The sequence below is a fragment of the Megalopta genalis genome, chromosome 12, assembly GCF_051020955.1.
Source record: "Megalopta genalis isolate 19385.01 chromosome 12, iyMegGena1_principal, whole genome shotgun sequence".
Taxonomy (NCBI): domain Eukaryota; kingdom Metazoa; phylum Arthropoda; class Insecta; order Hymenoptera; family Halictidae; genus Megalopta; species Megalopta genalis.
Genome location: NC_135024.1, coordinates 12259741 through 12279475, shown reverse-complemented (window position 1 = coordinate 12279475; position 19735 = coordinate 12259741). Strand labels below are relative to the sequence as shown.

The 19735-nt window shown below is 42.1% G+C and overlaps 2 protein-coding genes across 6 annotated transcripts; one reads left to right on the top strand and one right to left on the bottom strand.

Moving 5' to 3' along the window:
• The first annotated feature begins 1981 nt into the window (after positions 1 to 1981).
• ash1 (histone-lysine N-methyltransferase ash1) lies at positions 1982 to 13024 on the top strand. 5 transcript variants are annotated; one of them, XM_033475049.2, is made up of 14 exons: positions 1982 to 2161; positions 3400 to 3784; positions 3864 to 4075; positions 4141 to 4260; positions 4332 to 7945; positions 8016 to 8348; positions 8430 to 8710; positions 8790 to 9286; positions 9364 to 9785; positions 9870 to 10196; positions 10267 to 10439; positions 10550 to 10716; positions 10792 to 11001; positions 11070 to 13024. In XM_033475049.2, exons 2-14 carry the CDS (start codon positions 3613 to 3615, stop codon positions 11211 to 11213), a joined length of 6672 nt encoding a protein of 2223 aa, XP_033330940.1. In that variant the 5' UTR covers positions 1982 to 2161; positions 3400 to 3612; the 3' UTR covers positions 11214 to 13024. The 5 variants fall into 5 exon arrangements, with proteins under 5 accessions (XP_033330940.1, XP_033330939.1, XP_033330937.1 ...); XM_033475048.2 differs by having other exon boundaries at positions 1982 to 3027; XM_033475046.2 differs by having other exon boundaries at positions 1982 to 3027; positions 3093 to 3784.
• On the bottom strand, positions 12999 to 19644 carry LOC117222977 (uncharacterized). Its single transcript, XM_033475051.2, has 10 exons — positions 19374 to 19644; positions 17605 to 18881; positions 17317 to 17512; positions 16509 to 17248; positions 16309 to 16437; positions 16068 to 16236; positions 15751 to 15996; positions 15445 to 15682; positions 15035 to 15369; positions 12999 to 14864 (listed from the first exon to the last, which is right to left on the bottom strand). Exons 1-9 carry the CDS (start codon positions 19501 to 19503, stop codon positions 15072 to 15074), a joined length of 3423 nt encoding a protein of 1140 aa, XP_033330942.2. The 5' UTR covers positions 19504 to 19644; the 3' UTR covers positions 12999 to 14864; positions 15035 to 15071.
• Between the last annotated feature and the right edge of the window lie 91 nt (positions 19645 to 19735).

Sequence of the window (19735 nt, the reverse complement as noted above, 5' to 3'; positions counted from 1 at the left end):
ATCTTGTTTAACCCTTCCCCAATCCATGCGCGACGTTTTTTAGCAACAATAACACGCACTGTTAAGTACATTTAAATGGACGATATATGCCTCGGAATTGTATATTCTATGGACAAAAAATAATATCCTACCGATACGTCAAATAAATAGGTAAAATAATGAAATATTTTTGCTTTTGTCTCATAGTATATTCCATATTACTGTACATTGTGAATATCTTTAATGTTTTAGACGAATAGTCTCGCAGCACGTACAAGTGGCTAGCTGGATATGGGCTGTTTGCGTCATTGTCAGTTGATCGCCTTTATCGAAAGGTTAATAAATATGATAGTACAATCCAAAAATCAATGGAAATCGACCGACGAAACGACCGAATAGAACACGCTTAACAAAATACTCCGGCGCCGAACGGGAAACGATCGAGAAAAAGCTAGAACATGAGCAGAAACGTTCTCGACGAAAAATGATATCATTATCAAAGTTCTACCCCCCTGGAAAAAACTGAATGCTATACTCTGGGCAAGGATCTTCCCCCTTTGCGAGTAAAATGAAAATGCCGAAACGCCGTTACGAAACGTCGAAGAAAAATGAGAAGATCAATGTCATCGCGCGAGAAGAAAATCGAAATTATGGATCGCATGATCGCGTACAGGCGTGGACAACGATCGTGGACAAAACGGACCAGTGATCGAAGCCATGAACCCGAGAGACTGGAATCGAGACTCGGGCTTCTCTTTTCTTTGAATGCTATGTCACGTACGTAGAACTTACTTCATGTTTGTCTGACTTGGAAGCGTATGCTATGCCTTCATGCAAGCCGTATTCCTGCTTCTGCACAATATATCGCCGATTCCATGAAAACACGCAAGATTCGGGCAGGATTTACGGTAATTCGACATAAATAACGCACAGGACACTAACACCACCCCAACACCCTGCCTATGCACATCTGGCCGGCCATATTGCCGACTCCAAGCCCATACTCCTACCCTACCACCCTTCGTCTCGATGCACTCGTGCCTACTTAGAGGGGGTCACTCGAATAAAGAACGTTACCCCATCGCGCCATGTTTGCTACCGAGGCGAAACTTCGATACCCCGTTGATCCTCAACCGACGCGTACGCGTCGGTAAGTGGATTCAAAAATACGCACACGTACTATGAATACAGCTTGGAAATTACTTATTTTTAAGTTTAGTCAAAATTTTCAGGACTATCATAGACAAATACAAGCTATAAAAGTATCGGTTTGACTAATTTGTTTATGCAAAAGACTGACTCTATACGTTTGTAATTCGTATCTGTAATTCTGAAGCTGCGTTGGCGAACGGTACGACAGTAGGTGAACAGACTGTTGGTGAACAGTACAGACTCTACGCATGCGCACTGAATGTTGAATCTACTTAGAGACGCATGCGCAATGGAAATTAATTTTTAAAAAAAGAACAAGACACATTTTTGTAAGAATATTTCGAAATAATACATCGATCCGTGTTCGATTACACACATAGATTAAGTTCGACACTGAAAAGTTGTCTATCGCACCGCAAAAAATATGAATCTTTTACGCTCATTGTTGCGTTCGACTATCGACTTCATGTTGTTAAGACGACAGAGTTCGTCGATCTATCGAACGTCATTTTAACAAATTCAACCGCAGTTGCGATATAATGCGAGATAATAAGGTTGCAATCGAAACAGACCTGTGAAATGATACTTTTTAATTATGTATAAATCTTCTCGCAAAGAATGTAAAAGTAACTTGAAATTTCTGATGACGATCCAATTCATTTTTCTCGCTCGATACATTGAATATTTGATTGGGAAACTTTTTATAATAGATCACGAACGATAGCGAACTGCAACTTGAAATATTCGTTCCGGTGATTAAAGAGCGATTACTCGTAGATAATAAAAAGTCGAATTTCATATAAACCGCCTGCAAATGTGTAACGGTAGATGGCGCGACAATTTGAGTTCTACTTGAATACACGGGAGTTTCCACGGGTTTCTGTCGCCGACGCACCTGGCGCATCGACCGAGAAACAGAAACAGCTGTCCGTGGCGAAGCAACTTGAGGAATATCGTTGGTTAATCGTCGATCCAGAATTCTGTGGATCCTTGGCCGCGTGTCGTGAGATGCGGAGGAGGAGGCCCCAGGGTATCGTGTCTGTCATTGTCCGCGTTACGAACCTACTTCTCGCTTCACCACTCTTCACCACGCTTTAGGCGCTCGCTTCGACAATAACGTGCTTGCCTTTTATTTTTTTCACTTCTACGATCTGGAACCTTTCTCCCTCTTAGTCTCTCTCCTTCTCTCTCTCTTTTCCCTCTCTTTCATTTACTCCTTGTATGTTCCCCTTCCTTTAGTTGCTTGCTCTTACGTTACCTTTCTCTCTCACACTTTGTCTCTCTCTTTCTCTCTTTCTCTGTCCAACTGTTCCCTGTGCTCCTTTCTCGCAATATCTCTTTCTCTCTCTCACTCACTCTTTCTCTCTGTCAATGCCTATCTCTCTTTTTCCCTTTCCTTTTTACTCTCGAGTCTCGAGAGATCTCTGTACGCTTCATCGACGATGTAAACAGAGCGATCGCTTTTGGATAAAATTCGTTCGTCTCTCGCTCCGCCTCGTGTGCTGTTTGCGCGTGTATTCGTATTACGTTACCGTTGCCATCGTCGCTACCGTTTGTGCGTACACAAAAGTGACGCGCGTGTACCCGAAATACGCGCGCATCGACGTACAACGACGCGTAACAGATCCTCGGTGACGGTGTCTCTGATCGTTACGAATAATTTTCGGAGCCGACGATTCGGCCGTGGGAAAAGTCTTGTCCACTTTTCAACGATCATGATTCTGCTCCGTCAATGTTCGTATCCTCGACGAGGTTATACGTGAACGATCTCCCGCGCTTCGAACACTCCCGTCTCCCACTCGTGTACGAAATGGAGTAATGTAAAATTGGATCACCTCGAACCCAAATACCGATCAAACATCTGTTTCTGTTTCTCCGAAATATTATGCTTATCCGGTCAGTAAAGGGTTTCGAAAGATTTGGAAACTTTGATGACAGCAACCTTGTGCTCTCTTTTTCAGCTTGACCCAATATGTGCTTGGAGGTAATGGTACAGCAAAAGGAATAAGCCCTGCTGGATCTGGGTGAATTAAGCTCCGCATTTTTTAGATATTTATAGTTTTACAAAATTGGCCCGGATGGAAAGTTGACAGATGATTCCAGATCCTATATTATGATATTACTGGGTTTAATGACTTCTTGTATTGTTACCTGCAAGTATATCTTGCTTTTGTTGTCATAACTTTGGCTACTTATACATGATAACAAGTTGTCTATACCTGCTAACGTTGTTTCTACAAGGGAACATGTTTGCATTTGCTGTTGCAGCTATATAATTATGACTAAAGTGTAAACACACCTACATGGAACATCAGATATGAATAAGCAAATATGGGAGCGTTACCGATACACATAAGGTTTAGCTATCGTAAGCTTTAAGAGAGACATGGTTTATGAGAATACAGAAGAAGTTGATCAGCGAACAAAATCATAAGGAATGGTATTCTATTGGATTCTATTGGATGTTAGATAAGCCAAAAAATGTCCGGTGATTCAGGATGGAGCGCTGTCATTCACCATCCTTCGGAGTTAGAACTACAGAACTGGAACTGGGAAGAAAACGATGGGGAGCAGGAAAGAGAACTTCCTTCAACCGTTGACATGGATGCCATAAAAGGTGGAGGTAGCTGGGATCCAACCACTGAACCTAATGGTATCCAACCTGTTTCTTTTATCAGTTTGCTTCATATCCTTACTTGGAAATCTGAAATACAAATATTTGTTTCACACAGGAACACATTCTGTCGATTCCGAAGAAGATTCAGATTCCGAGGACGAAAGTTCTGGTGGTACAGAAGGCAGTTGCTCTTATTCGGATACGAATTCTGACTCAGACGACGAGAGCAGTGGGGACGAAGAAGAGGAAGATACAGGTTCAAATTCGGATTGCACGTCTGAGCGCAGCGAACAAACGTTTTCCATTCAAGAAACCAATTTCGAATCGGTACGTTCAAGAAGGATTAGTTTATACATTTATCTACTATAAAATAACTTTCATTCACCTTGCAGGGTGCGCTTAAATTAAAGATCACTATGAAAGGACCGAAGAAAGAGGATGTGGAAAAGACGCGATGCGATAAGACCAGGAGAAGCTTAACGAAGAAACTTAAAACAAATTGTGCGACGAAGGTAAACGATTGTATTCTAAATAGATTGTCGAGGAGTAATCGCCCTTTGCCGACAATTTCTTCATTTTCTAGTCATCGGAATGCAGCAGTGACGACTCTGACTCGTCGGAGGGTCGCCTGCCTTCGCCTAATAATACACAACAGCAACAGCAGCCGCAACAACAGCAACAACAACAGCAGCCGCAGCAGCAGGAACAACAACCGCAACAGCAACAGCATCCTCCTCTTCAGGAGATAAATCAAGAGGATCTAGCGGCCATCCTACCGGATCAAGAGCACGAGGACGCTCCGTTCGACGGATTCGAGGACTCGGAAAGCGGTCGGCTGGTATCGAAAGCTATAGAACGAATGTCGCTCGGGGCTGACTCGGATACGAGTGAGAACGGCGATCAGAATCCTGTACCTGTGTATAGTTCAACTTTATTGCAGCAGTTCGTCGAGAAAACGGCTCTGTTGTCGGAACCACGGAAGAGACGGAGCAAAGCGAACAAAAAGCTGAACGATCCCGAGTATCCTTGCGCTTCGAACGTGTCCCCGGATTCGGGAATTCAGTCGGTGGACAACAGTCCGCTGCATCTGGCAATCAGTCCTGTGAGCCCACCAGCTCCGACACAGTCGCCGATTCAGACCGTGGTTCCAAAACCAGCGGTGAACGTGGATCGAGTCCTGTATCCGCCCAAACGGAAGCCCGGCAGACCAGCGAAAACAGTGTCGACGCAACCGCGTGGACCGGGCAGGCCAAGGCTGAAGCCAGAAATAGTGGAAAAGATCGAGAAGATAGAGAAGACCGAGAAGGTGGAGAAAAACGAGAAGAAGGAGACAACGCCACAACAAAAGACTCCGAAGGAGGAACCTAGTAAAAAGGGAAAATCGAAGTCGACACAGCATAAGACCAATGTGTCCCGAGAACAAAAGGAAGATGAAAGCAGTGAATCGGCGAAGAAGTTGAAAGAGAAGCCGGTTTGTCAAAAGAAACGTAACTGTAACGTTTCAAAACAATTCTCGCAGGGGAGGATAAGCGGAAAGAGAAACAACGCAAGTTCTCCCACGCGCGTTAAGTGCCTAAGTAGAACTGTAACGAGTAAGTACGGGAAGGATGCAAGTCAGTGCGATGGTAGGATGTGCAAGAAGATGAGGAAAGATAAGCCGGGTGCAAGCAACCGGGCTGCGATATCGTTGCGTCGGCAGAAACAGTCTTCTTGTGAGAGAATCGCGGCTGATAGGAAACCAGTCAACTCTGGTAGGAGGAGTCTAAAGGAGAACAGAAACAACTCCGGCCCAACGTCGAAGAGGCAAAATCTACTCAAGAAGAACGTTGCACCAGTGACACGGCGAGTCCTAAAGGAGAACAAAAATAGCAAAAGGACATCAACTACGTTTGAAACGAATGGAGTCGGAGTCCAGACTCTGATTTCGCTACCGGTTGGTCAAGTGCTCAAATCGGAGAAGGTCGAGCGCTCGAGCAACAAGTGCGACAAGGCCACACAACCCATACACAATCATTGTCATAAGCACCATCATCATCACAAGCACCGACGACGATTGAGCCCTCCAAAGACTCCGATCCGCATCGATCCATGCATAATTCAGGAATTGGAAAAACTGATCGAAGAGTTCGCCAGATCATGCAGTTTGGGTCGGAACAACACGAGCGTCGGTTACTCCGAGCTACCGCAGATCTTCCGCGTGAAAAAGTTGACTAAGAAGAGGAAAGGTGACGTCGCGTCGAGCGACGACCAGAAACTGAAAAGACGCTCGAAGAAGGAGAAGATGCCGGCAGGAACCGATTCGAAGAGTGGCGTGAATGCGACCGCGAACTCGAACCCCAATGAGCAGAGGCTGCCCTTGAAGAAGAGGCATTATCATGTTTCCAGCCCTCACAGCTCCCAAAGCTCGAACGCGAGCTCCAGCGATCCAACTGCCAATGAGAGCAATTGCACCGAGAGTCACATAGAGGAGGCCATCGAGGCTGCGATCACGAGATACGGGGGTGGCAGTTCCACTTCCTCTTCTCAAGACGACACTGTGCCAGTCACCCCGAAGAAGAGACACAGAGACGCAGAGACTTCGAGCCCCGACAAATCTGCGACTGCCTCTTCAGAATCCCTGGAAGAAAAACCGCTCAGTCAAGCGGAGATACAGCCTCGTCGGAAGAAAAAGATTGTGAAGGACCTTAGAGTCACGGTGACAAAGCTCCCCGTTGAGAGTAGTCACTCTGACAGAGCTGAAAAGTCGGAGAGAGTTGATGGGAAGGTAGAAAAAACAGATAAATATGTCGGCGAGTTGAAAAAGAGTCACGCCGCCGACAAAAACTGTGGTAAGAATGAAAAAACAATTAGCGAGAAATCTATTAAGTCTGACAGAAGTCAAGCCACAGAGAAGGTAGAGAAGCATGAGCAGTCCTTGTCAGATCACGTTCGCCTAGAAAAGAACATCAAGACAGATGCCGTGGAGTTTAATGCAACTGAGAGCTACGAAGACAACGAGACCGCTGGGGAGAGCAAACCGCCGCGAGATAACGTTGCACCGAACCTGCCTAATCCCTTGAACTCTACAGCCGCTGCCGCGCTAGTTCTCACCAAGAAGAAGATGAGGCGGCGCAAAGCGATCAACCGCACCGGCTTTCCGACCTTGAAGAAGAAAAAGAAAAAGAAAAGATCATTAAGTGCGAGCGAGGCTGGTACAGCGACAAAAGCTGCTCTAACCAGCGACGACAATGCGGATTTGGATCCGGATCTAGACGGTGGCCGAAGTTCATCCAAAGAAGGAGTCGAAGATGCTATCGAAGAGAGCAAACCGACTGTGTTGAGCCCAGAAATTCGAGAAATTTCATCCGGGGGAAGCCTGGACAAGCGCACCACGGACGGGAGCGTTGGGCAAGCAGTCAAATTTGCTTTGGAAGTCTCTGATTCGACAAAGCGGGAGGGATCGTTCCGAGCTTGCGCAGCCGAGCTCACAGAGTCTCGAGCTGGTCAACTGAGGGTTAGGAAAGACTTGGTGGAGGTAGATAGCGACGAGAACGCGACGCAGAAGTTCTGCCCCGTGAAGTTTGAGAAGATTCAGGATCTGAGGACGTACGACGAGAACGCGCCCTTGGAGGAGTCTTTGGAGAGGTACGAGGCAGCTCAGCAACAGCAACAATGCGCCGCGGAGACCTTGGAAGAGAACTCGAAGCATCCTCCTGAACGGGCTGTCGCTCAGGCGAATATCAAGACCGAGCACTCGGTTCCATTGAATGGAAGCCAAAAGAAACGACGCGGTTCTGCTAGTCCTTGCACCCTGGCGCCCAGAAACGTGAAACGTTTACGCAGCTCGGGCTACGATACTGAGAATGATAACTCGTCGAATAATAATGTTCTTGAGACTGGGAGGAACTCTACTGCGACACATACCAGGAAGAAACAGTCCAGGTGGAAGAAACGATACCTGCAAGGTGGAGTCCTGCAGGACTTCAGCAAGGACTGCGAGTCGAAGACGAGGAGTGGTGGTAGCGGAGCTGTCGAGGTTCCAAGGAAGCACAAAATGGATAACGACGCGAGTTCCGCTGTTCTTCTATCGGCTTCGTATCAGTGCGGCAAACTCTTGCGCCAGAGGAAGATGTCGTTCCAATTGCGGTACGATTTATGGTGGTTGCACACGCAGTCCAGACTGCCTGGCAGAGAATCAGTACCATCTTGGAACTACAAGTAAGATCACTTATAATGGAAGATCGGTATCTGATGGAGACCACATATTTATATTTTTTCTTGTGCACAGGAAAATTCGTATGAACGTTTACTACGACGTGAAACCGACCACGCTCTACGAGGCTCAAGCATGCGAATGCAAACCGGAAAGCGGCTGCGGCGACGACTGTATCAATCGCATGGTTCTCAGCGAATGTTCCCCACAACTCTGCCCATGCGGGGACAAATGCGAGAACCAGAAGATTCAGAAGCACGAATGGGCACCTGGTTTGCAGAAATTCATGACAGAGGACAAAGGTTGGGGCGTGAGGACCCACCAGGCCATCAAATCAGGAGTCTTCATCCTTGAGTACGTGGGAGAGGTCGTGTCCGAGAGGGAATTTAAGTCCAGAATGGCGACTAGGTATACTGACAGAATATATCTATATGTAAAGAGAATACATGGTCGCCTAGCTAGAGTATAAAGAGTGTAAAATTGTTTTAGGTATGCAAACGATACGCACCACTATTGTCTTCACCTTGATGGAGGTCTTGTGATCGATGGTCACCGAATGGGAGGCGACGGACGCTTCGTGAATCACTCTTGCGAGCCTAACTGCGAAATGCAGAAGTGGAGTGTCCACGGGCATCCCCGTATGGCGCTGTTCGCTTCCAGAGATATCAAGCCGGGGGAAGAGTTAACTTACGATTACAATTTCGCCTTGTTCAACCCATCCGAAGGACAGGAATGTAGGTGTGGTAGCAGTGCCTGCAGGGGTGTGATAGGTAATGAGATTGAATCAAAATAAGGAAGTTTAACATCCGTTTAGTCAATTAAATTGAAACATACACGTTTACTTTATAGGTGGAAAGAGTCAGAGAGTTCCGAAAACAGTTGTTCCCCTTCCATCTCAGTTAGAACCAACAGAAAGACGGTCGGTTGGCAGGCCAAGGAAGAACGTGCGTAAATCGAACGCGGTGCAGTCCGTCAACTCGAAAAGCATTTGCAAATCGCGAAAAGTAGGCGACTCGAGTCTGTTCCACGCTCCTGCGTTGAAGCCGATGTCTCATCAACAACGATGTTTCGCGCAACAGCATCACTGTTTTCTGCTGAGGAACTTAGAGAAGGTGAGGCGGGTGAAATCATTGGTGAACCAAGTACAAATGCAAAACGGCAAGGCGAAATTCGGCAACGCTGGTACCTTCAAAGAGAAGAGTCCTGGCGATGCGAAAATCCAATCCGACGCGTTCTTTTCGCAACTAACTGCCCTGACCAACACCAATACGCGAACGGTGCGGACGAGGAGGTTGGCACAAGCGCAAGACGATCCAGAGGTGCATAAAACCGCGAAGCTGGCGAAGGTGAATGAAACGAACTTAGCAAATCTGTTACATAGTCTTGTTTGGAACAGAATCTTTAACGGGTTTTCATTTTTCAGGTGTTGAAAGACTTATACAGCGTCGTGGCAACAGCCAATGATGAGAACGGGCAACTGCTGTGCTCGCCATTCATAACATTGCCCTCGAAGAGAAAGTTACCGGATTATTACGAGAAGATAACAGACCCCATAGACCTGACTACGATCGATCAATGCATTGGAACAGGCCACTACAAAACCGCTGAGCACTTCGACCACGATATGATCAAACTTTTCGACAATAACGTCCGGTTTTTCGGTAGAACCTCGGAGTTAGGTATCGCTGCGGCCAGATTAAGGAAATTGTATCTTGGAAGTAAACCTGATTTCGTAAACGCAATAACGGAGGCCATAGGTTGTCCTCCTTCTCAAGGATTCTTACCCCCTAGAGGATCTACTGCTGGGGAGGAGGATGTTATTAGGTGTATATGCGGTTTACATAGGTGAGAGAGTTAAAAATCTGCTAACTGGAAATGCAAAATCTATGATGAACAATTTTAGTAAATGGAAAATTCTTGTCTACACAGGGACGAAGGTCTGATGATACAGTGCGAGCGTTGCCTTGTCTGGCAGCACTGTGACTGCGTGAAAGCCGACACCAGTATCGAGTCATACTTATGCGAAAGATGCCAGCCGCGTCCCGTTGATTTGGAAATACCTCTAGAAGGAGACGAAGAGGAGGAAGGCAAAAAGCATTATGTCACCCTAATGCGGGGAGATCTGCAGCTCAGACAAGGAGACACGGTGTACGTGTTGAGAGATACGCCGGAGAAACATACGTACAAAACCATTCAAAAGCCTGATTACGAACAAATGGACATCTTCAGAATCGAGAGGCTTTGGAAGAACACAGTGTAAGGACGTTTCTAGGTAATTTTATCATTGTAGACTCTTATAGATGCTCATGTCATTTTGTATTTATAGGGGAGAGAGATTCGTTTTCGGCCACCACTATTTGAGACCTCACGAGACCTACCATGAACCCACTCGAAAATTCTATGAGAACGAGGTAGTTTGCGCTCCTCTTTACGAAGCAGTACCATGCGACTTGGTTGCTGAACGTTGCTGGGTTCTTGATCCCCATACTTATTGCAAAGGTACTTGCGGTTTTACTCCTTCAGACATTCATTTGCTTTTAAATTATTTTAATTAAGTTTTAATTATGTTTTCATATATATTTCTCTGTCCATTTTTCTCCGGAACGAAGGCCGACCAGTTGGATCTACGCCAGAACACACATACGTATGCGAGTATCGTGTCGACCGTGCTGCTAGACTTTTCACCAAGGTAGCCAGAGCTAGGCATCAGGTTTGCACGAAACCATACGCATTCGAAACATTTCCGCAACGTATTAAGCATTACCGAACGTATTTGGTAAGTATCGCAGCTGTAATGCACCCCGTAAAGTGAACAAGAACTGATAATTAATACACACAAAATGTTATATAGCCTCATAGTCTCGAAGGGATACAAGTTGGCAGTAAAATGAACAAAGATAAAAAGAAAATGAGTAATCAGGATCTCGACTCTAATCAAAAGTCGGAGTCGAGTGATAGCTCGAAAACGCACGGCAAGGATATCAAATCTTCTACGAGCAAGGGTAGACGACGCTCAAACGAAATCTTATCTATACACACACCTGCGACGTCCTACGCTCAGGTAAATATTTTATTATTCTCCAGTTCTTGACCATAACCTTGACAACTTATGTTAATTTCTGCTCGCAGAGAGAAGAGCAAAGGCGGAGATTGAACAACATTTTAATTGGGTTGCTTCAAAAAATGCCAAACAAGAAAGATCCATTGGATTTGTCGTTCTTGTTGGAGAGGAACCGACGGAATCGGAAGAGGCCCGGTGGATTAAATCCGTGACATTGGATTATACAGCAACGATAATGTGGCATTAATCGATGTCCGTACGTGATACGGACCATTGTTAACACGTTACAGAGGAGACGTCTGTAATCAGAGAGAGCGTTTTGCTTCGTCGTGAATTCAATTGATTCCATTCGATCCGTTTCGTGAGGGTATACGTCGAGAAAGTATTTCGCGTCCCCTTCTTCTGCACTATTAATGCAACCCGTCCATTCGTATCATATTTAATCATGTACCCCCGAATCCTGCGCTCCACTACAAAGAGCATGTCGGTCGGGATCTTTTTATATGTTGTTTTTACACGCGCGGAGCTGTAGAAAATTTCAGACGGCGGCTATAAATGTAAACGAAATCTTTTACAGTTTCCTAGCATTATCGTTTTCGCTATCCTGGATTAGCTTCTTCCGTTTCGCGCTGGTACCGCGTCGCGACAATCAAGGAGAAGATAATCCGCGATCGCCTCTAGAGTATTTTGAACTGTTGTGCCGCGTCAAGATTCTACGTATCTTTCCATCACACATAGGGGTGGATTTGTTTTTCGTAAAACGGATCGACTTGGATCGAGAATCTGGCCGTAACGCGAGAGAACGTATCTATGAAATTGGATCTAACACAGAACTGTTACTTCTCGTAGAATTCTAATCTAATTAGAATCGCGAAATTGTATAAAAGTATTTGTAAATTTCTTTCGTAATGAAATAGTATACACTTAAGTGTACAAATTATACGTTGACTGGCGATCGAATGATCGAGAGGCAGCGATACGCGTGCGCGAGTGTATAGATTACAGCCGCATGCAAAGAAGCGGATATAGAGACCGACAAGAACGAAACTAATCGTACATGCGAGGCTTTATTGCACAAAAGTACCATTATATATTTTTCATAAGCCCAGTGTTATTTGAATTAAGTGTAATATATATATAGGTTTTTAAATTAATAGATAAAACTCTACTAACATATTTAATTTATTATTGATCGCGGATCGAACATAGCTAATCATTGCTATAACGACGAATATACGCAGGATTTCGTATTTATTATTACATTTATGCAGTTAGTAAATACATACAATTAAACGCTATTTAATACGCATAAGTCTTGTTTACATCGTGGTTTTTTTTTCATTTTTCTGCACTGTATCCGAGATATTTTGTCGCATAGAAATGGTACTGTAATAACACTCTATAATTAGTTTCATTTCATGTGACCCCGTCTAACGGGTTATCGCTCAAGAAAAAGAAAGTTACTTACATCTTTGTACTTGAGTAGAAATTTATGATTTGGTCCTTCAGCGAAAATGTGCGAATTATATTAATTACGAATTTTATTTAACACAACGTTCGTATTTTAAAGAATCTCTAACAGAAACTATCATTATTCGCAATATCGATATTTTTAATTAATATAAATTTTTTGCAGGGTAAAAAATTTATTTTAAAACGTTTGATAGTTTTCACGCGATATAGAACTTATGCAGCTTCTTTAAAAATAAACAGTACAGTACTAGTTTAGGAAAGTTCCATAGTTCTCTCCCTTCGATCAAAATGCCCGTGCGATTCCAAGAATGCGTTACAAATATTGTCGGATAAATTGCAACGCGTTCATGTGTAAATCATGTTGAATTAATTTACAAATTCTTGTCCGTAGACCAACAAAAAGTCAGCGATTGTCGTTGACGATTTACGTTAAGTATGCGTGAAGACTGAATTACTGTTACAGGATATTTCTAGCGGGTAATAGCGCTGATCCGATCTGGGTTGTAAATACTTTAAACTCCAAATAAATAGAAGATATTTTTTATTTTTACGATTTAAGTTTGTACACTTTTGTCAACAAGTAAATTCTCCGATTACGAATATTAATTTGCTGATACTCTTATTCTATATTCGACCGGAAGAGAAAACAGAAAACTAATTTTGTTCAATAACTCGTTATTATTAGTACATTTTGATCGTGGCTGACTTCGAATCGTGGTAATATCCTCTGCGTATCTATTTCTTTCTACCATATCCTTTTTCAAACTACCACCCTTGGCAAAAAATATTTCATCAAACACACCGAACGTCTGAGAAAAAAATCTACTCATTCGTTGAACGTAAAACATTAAATATAAATATCTTGGATTATTTACACAATACAAAACAAAGAACTTAAACAGCAATCATGAGATCTCTTAGTCTCTAGACATTATACTAAACAGTTTCCAACTGCAACCAACACTTATCATTTTCTCTTTAATAACAAATTTTATTGCTACACGCCGAAAGCAAACCGCGGGAAATATTAATCGTCTTTCCAGTATTATCTTTACTCGTTTGATCGAATATATTTTGCCAGGAATAAAATGTATACCGTTTTATGATTGAGAAAGGTACCTTAATTCGAAGTCTCATACGCTGTACATAAAATTTAAAAAAAGGAGGTAAAAGACAATCATCCTGTAACTATGAGCGAACGATTTCATTGTTAAAATCGAAATGAACAAAATATAGAATGATTAGCTACTATTGGCTGGTAACTGGGTTCGTTCCAACGAGCAACCGAGAGCCATAAAAATGAAATGAAATGCATGGGGGGAGCAGGGGGGCTAAAATACGTGACAACGGGGCACAACTCGACAAAAAAAGGAAGAGGACGATGAAGGAGAAAGTACGTTGGGTAACGAACGCATATTTTTTGATCATGGAGCAACGTGACACAGTTACAAAATAGAACTTTCAATTCGGAAAATGTGAAATATACTCTTATAAACGTTGCAAAAATTCGACTCATTTAATAAAACGCGGATAAGTAAAAATCAAGTCTAATAATTTATTCGTGACACGATATTCTCTTTTTGTACAACACTGTCGTCAGTATAGAAAGATAAGACAAAATCATTATACATTATCACTCTCGTGTGTTGTCGAGAACTTTGATCTGTTTCATTTTTTTTTCTTTTTCCCCTTATTACATGATACTCCGCTTAATACATGTATAAATAGATTTCCAATAAACGTTCCGTGCAATACGTTTGAAAATCTGTACATATTTACACGATTCTTTTCCGAGAGCGATATACCGTTTCAAGTATTTCAATCATTCTCATATTAATTGTATACTCGTATGCAATGCTCGTTTTGTTCTCTTAACAGGTCATATCGTTCTAAGACGTTACAAGACGTTTATACTGTTATAAATTACCCCCTTTTGTTCGTTCAAAAAGATACATACGTAATCCGAATTCATTTGCGTTGTAACGAAGAAGTTTCTCTTCCAACAGAAAAATCAATCTGAAATTATAATTACATAATGCTTACAATTCGATTCGTTATATTGCATTTTCCAATGCAAAAATGAGTTTGACGGTGCATGTGTAACGGTGCCTTCACGCGACAAATCTAGATTGTTGCTTGATTCATGATACCGCATTAACTTTGGAATTTGTATATCGTTCGATATACGAACAAATCATCGTGAATATATTGTCGTGGAAAAGTTTGTCCATTTATCTGCGTGTGAGATCAAAACCAATCTCTGGTAATGAAGACACTCCAGAACGAGGAGCATATTGTTTTTCATATACCCCTGACGGTTTTTGAGGGAGACTATATCCTACTGTGGAATCACCAGCTAAAGCAGTTTTTACAATATCCACTGTGTTTGCCTGCAAAAGTAAACCGGAATAGTATTAAGGATATTTTCTTTTTTGAGAATTTCTTCCGGCAATATTTTGTTTTCTCATTCTTTTTTTTCAATTATTTTACAGTATAAAATTGTTGATTTCGAACTGAGAAATTAGTTAAACGGGAATAAAGTTACAACCATTCATAATACCTCACTGTTCCACTCTTGTGACATTTATCACGGTGGATTATTGTTTGTTTACAGTTTGATCACCACTTGTGGTTGTCTGACCGCCCAACTGCTGTTGTTGCTGTGGCTGCTGTTGTTGTTGGCCCCAATACTGATTGTAATACTGCTGATTCCAACTATTCCAGCTTCCGTTACCGTAACCCTGTTGATTGTACGAGCTCTGTCCGTAGCTCTTCCAGCTTCCTCCCCATTGTTGCGATCCCCAATTATTTTGTCCCCCCCATCCTTGACTGCTCTGACTACCACTCTGCCAATTGCTTTGTTGATTCCATGATTGTTGTGATCCTGAATAATTTCTTGAAAAATAACAAATCGTATTATTTGATTTACATTTTCAATCTTACAATTAAACGGGTCAGAATTCTAATTACCCCATTGGAGCCCAACCACCCTGCCGGGAAACCAATGCTCGACCTCTATCATTCCCCATTCGTCTATCCATATTGCCTCTTCTGTCCATCCCACGATGTACAAGCGGTATGGGTGCACCTCGTCCTCTCCATGGACCATATCCTCCTCCGTGCCTCATATGACCACTCCTTTGAGGTCTGTCTCTCCAACCCATATTGCTACCGCCTCGCCAGCCAGGATTTCGATTTCTATCCGAATCTGTGAACCATGTCTCTTTAGACCCTTTCTCCCCTCTTACGTTATTATATTCTTTTTACGAAACCTACAATTGTTGCCTCGTCTGTCGCGGTAATCTCTATCACGGTTGTCACGGTTGTGTCGCGTGTTACGATTGTCTCGAGAGTTCTCTGGTCTTTCTTCTACTCGCGGACGTTTACTCTGTTGCAGTCCATAACCAGCTTCTTTTGCTTCTTTGTTGTACTTTGCTATAATTTTGTCACCATCTTCTCGGCTGAGTTCGATCCAGTCGACTGCATCAAAAGACTCGCCGATGACCGGAGCTCTAAACTTTGCTAAATTCAACACATAACCGCATTAGATAGAATATATAAATCAAGTAGAGTATACAACTATCTTCACAAACCTTTCATTTCCATCAACATCGATTCAGTAAGTTCTTTGCCTTCAACCGGTTTGTGCTTAACAACGCGTGATTTGTATTCTTCTTCAGATGGTACCAATACTATCGCTTTTCTTTGATATCCACCGAAGGTCTTCATTTTGCGTCTTTGTGCAGAAGGGTATACATTAGCCTGCATAAACATTTCATAAGATATTAAATTAATTTATTGAAGAAATGGAAAAGTGAAATGTCCGACACATACCTGATCTAATATGTAATTGCGCCTTCTAGTTGGAGCCATTTCCAGTAATTTATCTAACGCGCGTGTACACTTGTCGACAAGGACTTCCCATTGATCATTGTTGTTCTCTTTGTGAGACAAATCTGCGTCCTGAAACAATATTGTTAAAATGTGAAATATGTAATGAATTGTGTATCTATCGAGTCGTTTAAAGTACGTACTTTGATTTTGTCGATTAAGCTACCAAGTCCTAGAATATTGTACATTTTGTGAGGGTGTTCAGCAGCATGTATCGTTGCCCAAGTTGTTTTCCCACAAGCTGGTAATCCGCACATCATTATTACTTCGCATTCCTCTTTGTTGGTTGGTCTCCGTGGACCAGGGATTTTTGATTGAGAATCCATATTGCCAATTGAAATATAATCCTCCAAAACTTCTTCGGCCCACGGTCTTTCTTGGCCAAAGTTACAAGCGAAGCTGCAATTTTTACTCAGGATGTGCGGAAACAATGGCTTGTCGTAAAGCTCTGCTTTAATGATATTAAATGCAGATCCTTGATCTTTCCCATTCACAGTATAAGATAAAACAATGTTATCCTCGGATGTTGCATCGAGGTAACATCCGATAACATCATCTTTGCCAAACTGAAGTCCATAGTCTTCGAACTGATTATTTGTCAATTTCTTTCCAATACTACTGTAACCGAAACTGAATTTTTCTTCTCCTAGTTGCATCGACGTATACAGAGTAGACCAACCAACTCTAAGTATGTACGGATTTTCCTCGTTTTCTGCATCAATGGGACAGAGATCAACTATTTTAGCTTCATAATAAACTTTTCCATGAAGAAAACCGTACGAAGCTCTTGCACCAGCCCACATGTGTAAAAAGCCATCATTATGCATAGGTGTAGCCATAAAAAATCCCTCTTTGTCAATAACAAGGTTTAAATCCGAATCATCTGAAAGCAGAAAATCTCGCTATAGCATCATTCCCATCTAAAGAAACACAATTCTAATTGAAACCTACACCACGATAAAGTCAAAGCAGTATCATCGATTTCGGGTTCATTTTCAACTATTTCCATTGCCGGTGAATCTGCGCGCTCTTCGATAGGACTGGGTGATCTTTTCCTTTTCCTGTCCCCTTCAGTATCATTCTTATCTTGATCCTTCATATCTGTATCTGTATCTTCTTCAGCTTTTGCTTCGTCCATTTCTACATCCTTTAAATGTAAATAAAAAAAAACGATTAATGAATGAAAAGACAAGCTACTATTAAAAATAATACGGTAAATAAGAAATTGATGATGCATGCCTGTTCATCCTGCTTATTATCACTGATATCATCAGTTTCTTTATCGTCACCTAATAACATATTTTCATCTTCAATCGAAATATATTCAGGTTTAGAATCATCGTCTTCGTCGTCATCAATATTTTGATCGAGCAAATCGTCTGTTATTGCATCTGTTTTAGGAATGTCACTAGTCTTAACATTACTAATAGGTTCTACGGTTTGCACATTGTCCGTTGTTTCTACGTTTGATTTGTCATTGTCAATGATTTTTTCTTCGACACTGTCTATATTACTTTCTTTTGTAACTGTTTCTGATTCATCATTTTTTATTACATTCACTTCGCTATGTTTACTCTCTTCCAATGTCTCTGTACATTCCACTTCTTTTATTGAAGTAGCCTCTACAGGCTGTTGCTGTTTATCTGTTTCATCTCTATTTTCTTGTAACTTCTTCGGAGACAAATTCTCTGCAACAATAGATCTTTTTGGAGATAAATTTTCATTGACAGTAGACTTCTTCGGAGATAAATTTTCAATGACAGTAGACTGTTTTGGAGACAAATTTTCATTGACGGTAGACTTCTTCGGAGATAAATTTTCATTGACAGTAGACTTCTTCGGAGATAGATTTTCATTGGCGATAGATTTCTTTGGAGACAAATTTTCATTGACAGTAGACTTCTTTGGAGATAAATTTTCATTGATAGTAGATTTCTTCGGAGACAAATTATCATTGACAGCAGATTTCTTCGGCGACAAATTTTCAGTGACCGTAGACTTCGCAGGTGACTTTACATTTCGTGCTTGTGTACTTTCCGCTTCAACTTTGCTACTTTTTGTTTCATCCGTATCTTTCACAACTTCTTTTATATCTGAACTTTCATTTTCTGCATCTAGCAGTGGATCCTTCACCTCTACTTCATCAATTCTCTCCAAAGAATCGGATTTTTCTACTTGAGAAGAAATTTCTTCTTGCATAGGTTCCTCTGGTATAATGGGTTCTTCATGCAAAGCAGGTTCTGATATTGTAGGCGACGATTCGCGGGACATATCATTTTGATCCGATTTTTTTGGAGATGTTCGTTTCCTAGAGGAATATGAAGAAACCCTAGAGGTCCTTCGTTTCTTTGTGCTAGGAGTTTCGCGAGGTGTTACTGTCACAGCACTTTTAGACAGTCTACTGGATTTTTTCGGGGTCTGTGGTACCTTCGCTGACTCTGATTTTTCATCATTCTCTTGATTTGCTGTGTCGTGTATGTTCTCAGCATTGACATTTGCTCTACCTTCGTCCTCTTCTACAATACAAACACATTTACAAAGTTACATTTATACAAAACACATCTGAGAAAAATGTATATTTTCGATTTAAATATTTTGATAAATAACATCGAAGGTGGTACAGACAATTAGAGTGAACTTCGGGAAGAAGATTATTGATTGACTGTAAAGAAAATTTTCAAGAAGCGTCGCGCGCAGGAACATATGTAAACACATGAGAAGAATATAAAGTTTTCGCGTATATGTCTCCGAAAATGTAAAAAATATGAACGGTAGAATCGTTTACTACGTTTGGTAATGATCAAGACGCTATTTAGATCATTTTGGCCGATCGTTTAATCGTAAAGAGACATGGCACAAGACTCGATGGAAGGGTAGCTATCACCTGATTCGAATGTTTGTCAACATTGGGTCGGGGGAATGTGGAGATTGTTACGAGAAGAAGAATCCATGTGGATATACTTGGAATGACGGGAGATTGTAAAGTGAAGTAAATAAGCGTAACTTACGACTCGCATTTTCTTCTTGTAATGCTTTACGAAGTCTTTCAACGAGCACTGACTTGATGCCTTTCGTATCGAGTCCACGCTGTGAAAGTTCTGTCCTTAATTCGACCACTTTCAATTTTTCCGGATCCATTGCGCGTGATATTCAACGACGGTTTTTAATCCACGCGCTTTAATTCGATAGAAAATGTTACAGAAAGCCCATACACGCGCCAGTAAACCCGCGTTAAATATACAATATGGCGACGCAACTGCAAACAACGCGTTACGTGTTGTAAACGGATTTTATTGGTCAATGTGGCATTTGTTCGAACCGACGCCAACTTCACTGCTAATGGAATTATTTGTCCCCGTTTGCATCGACA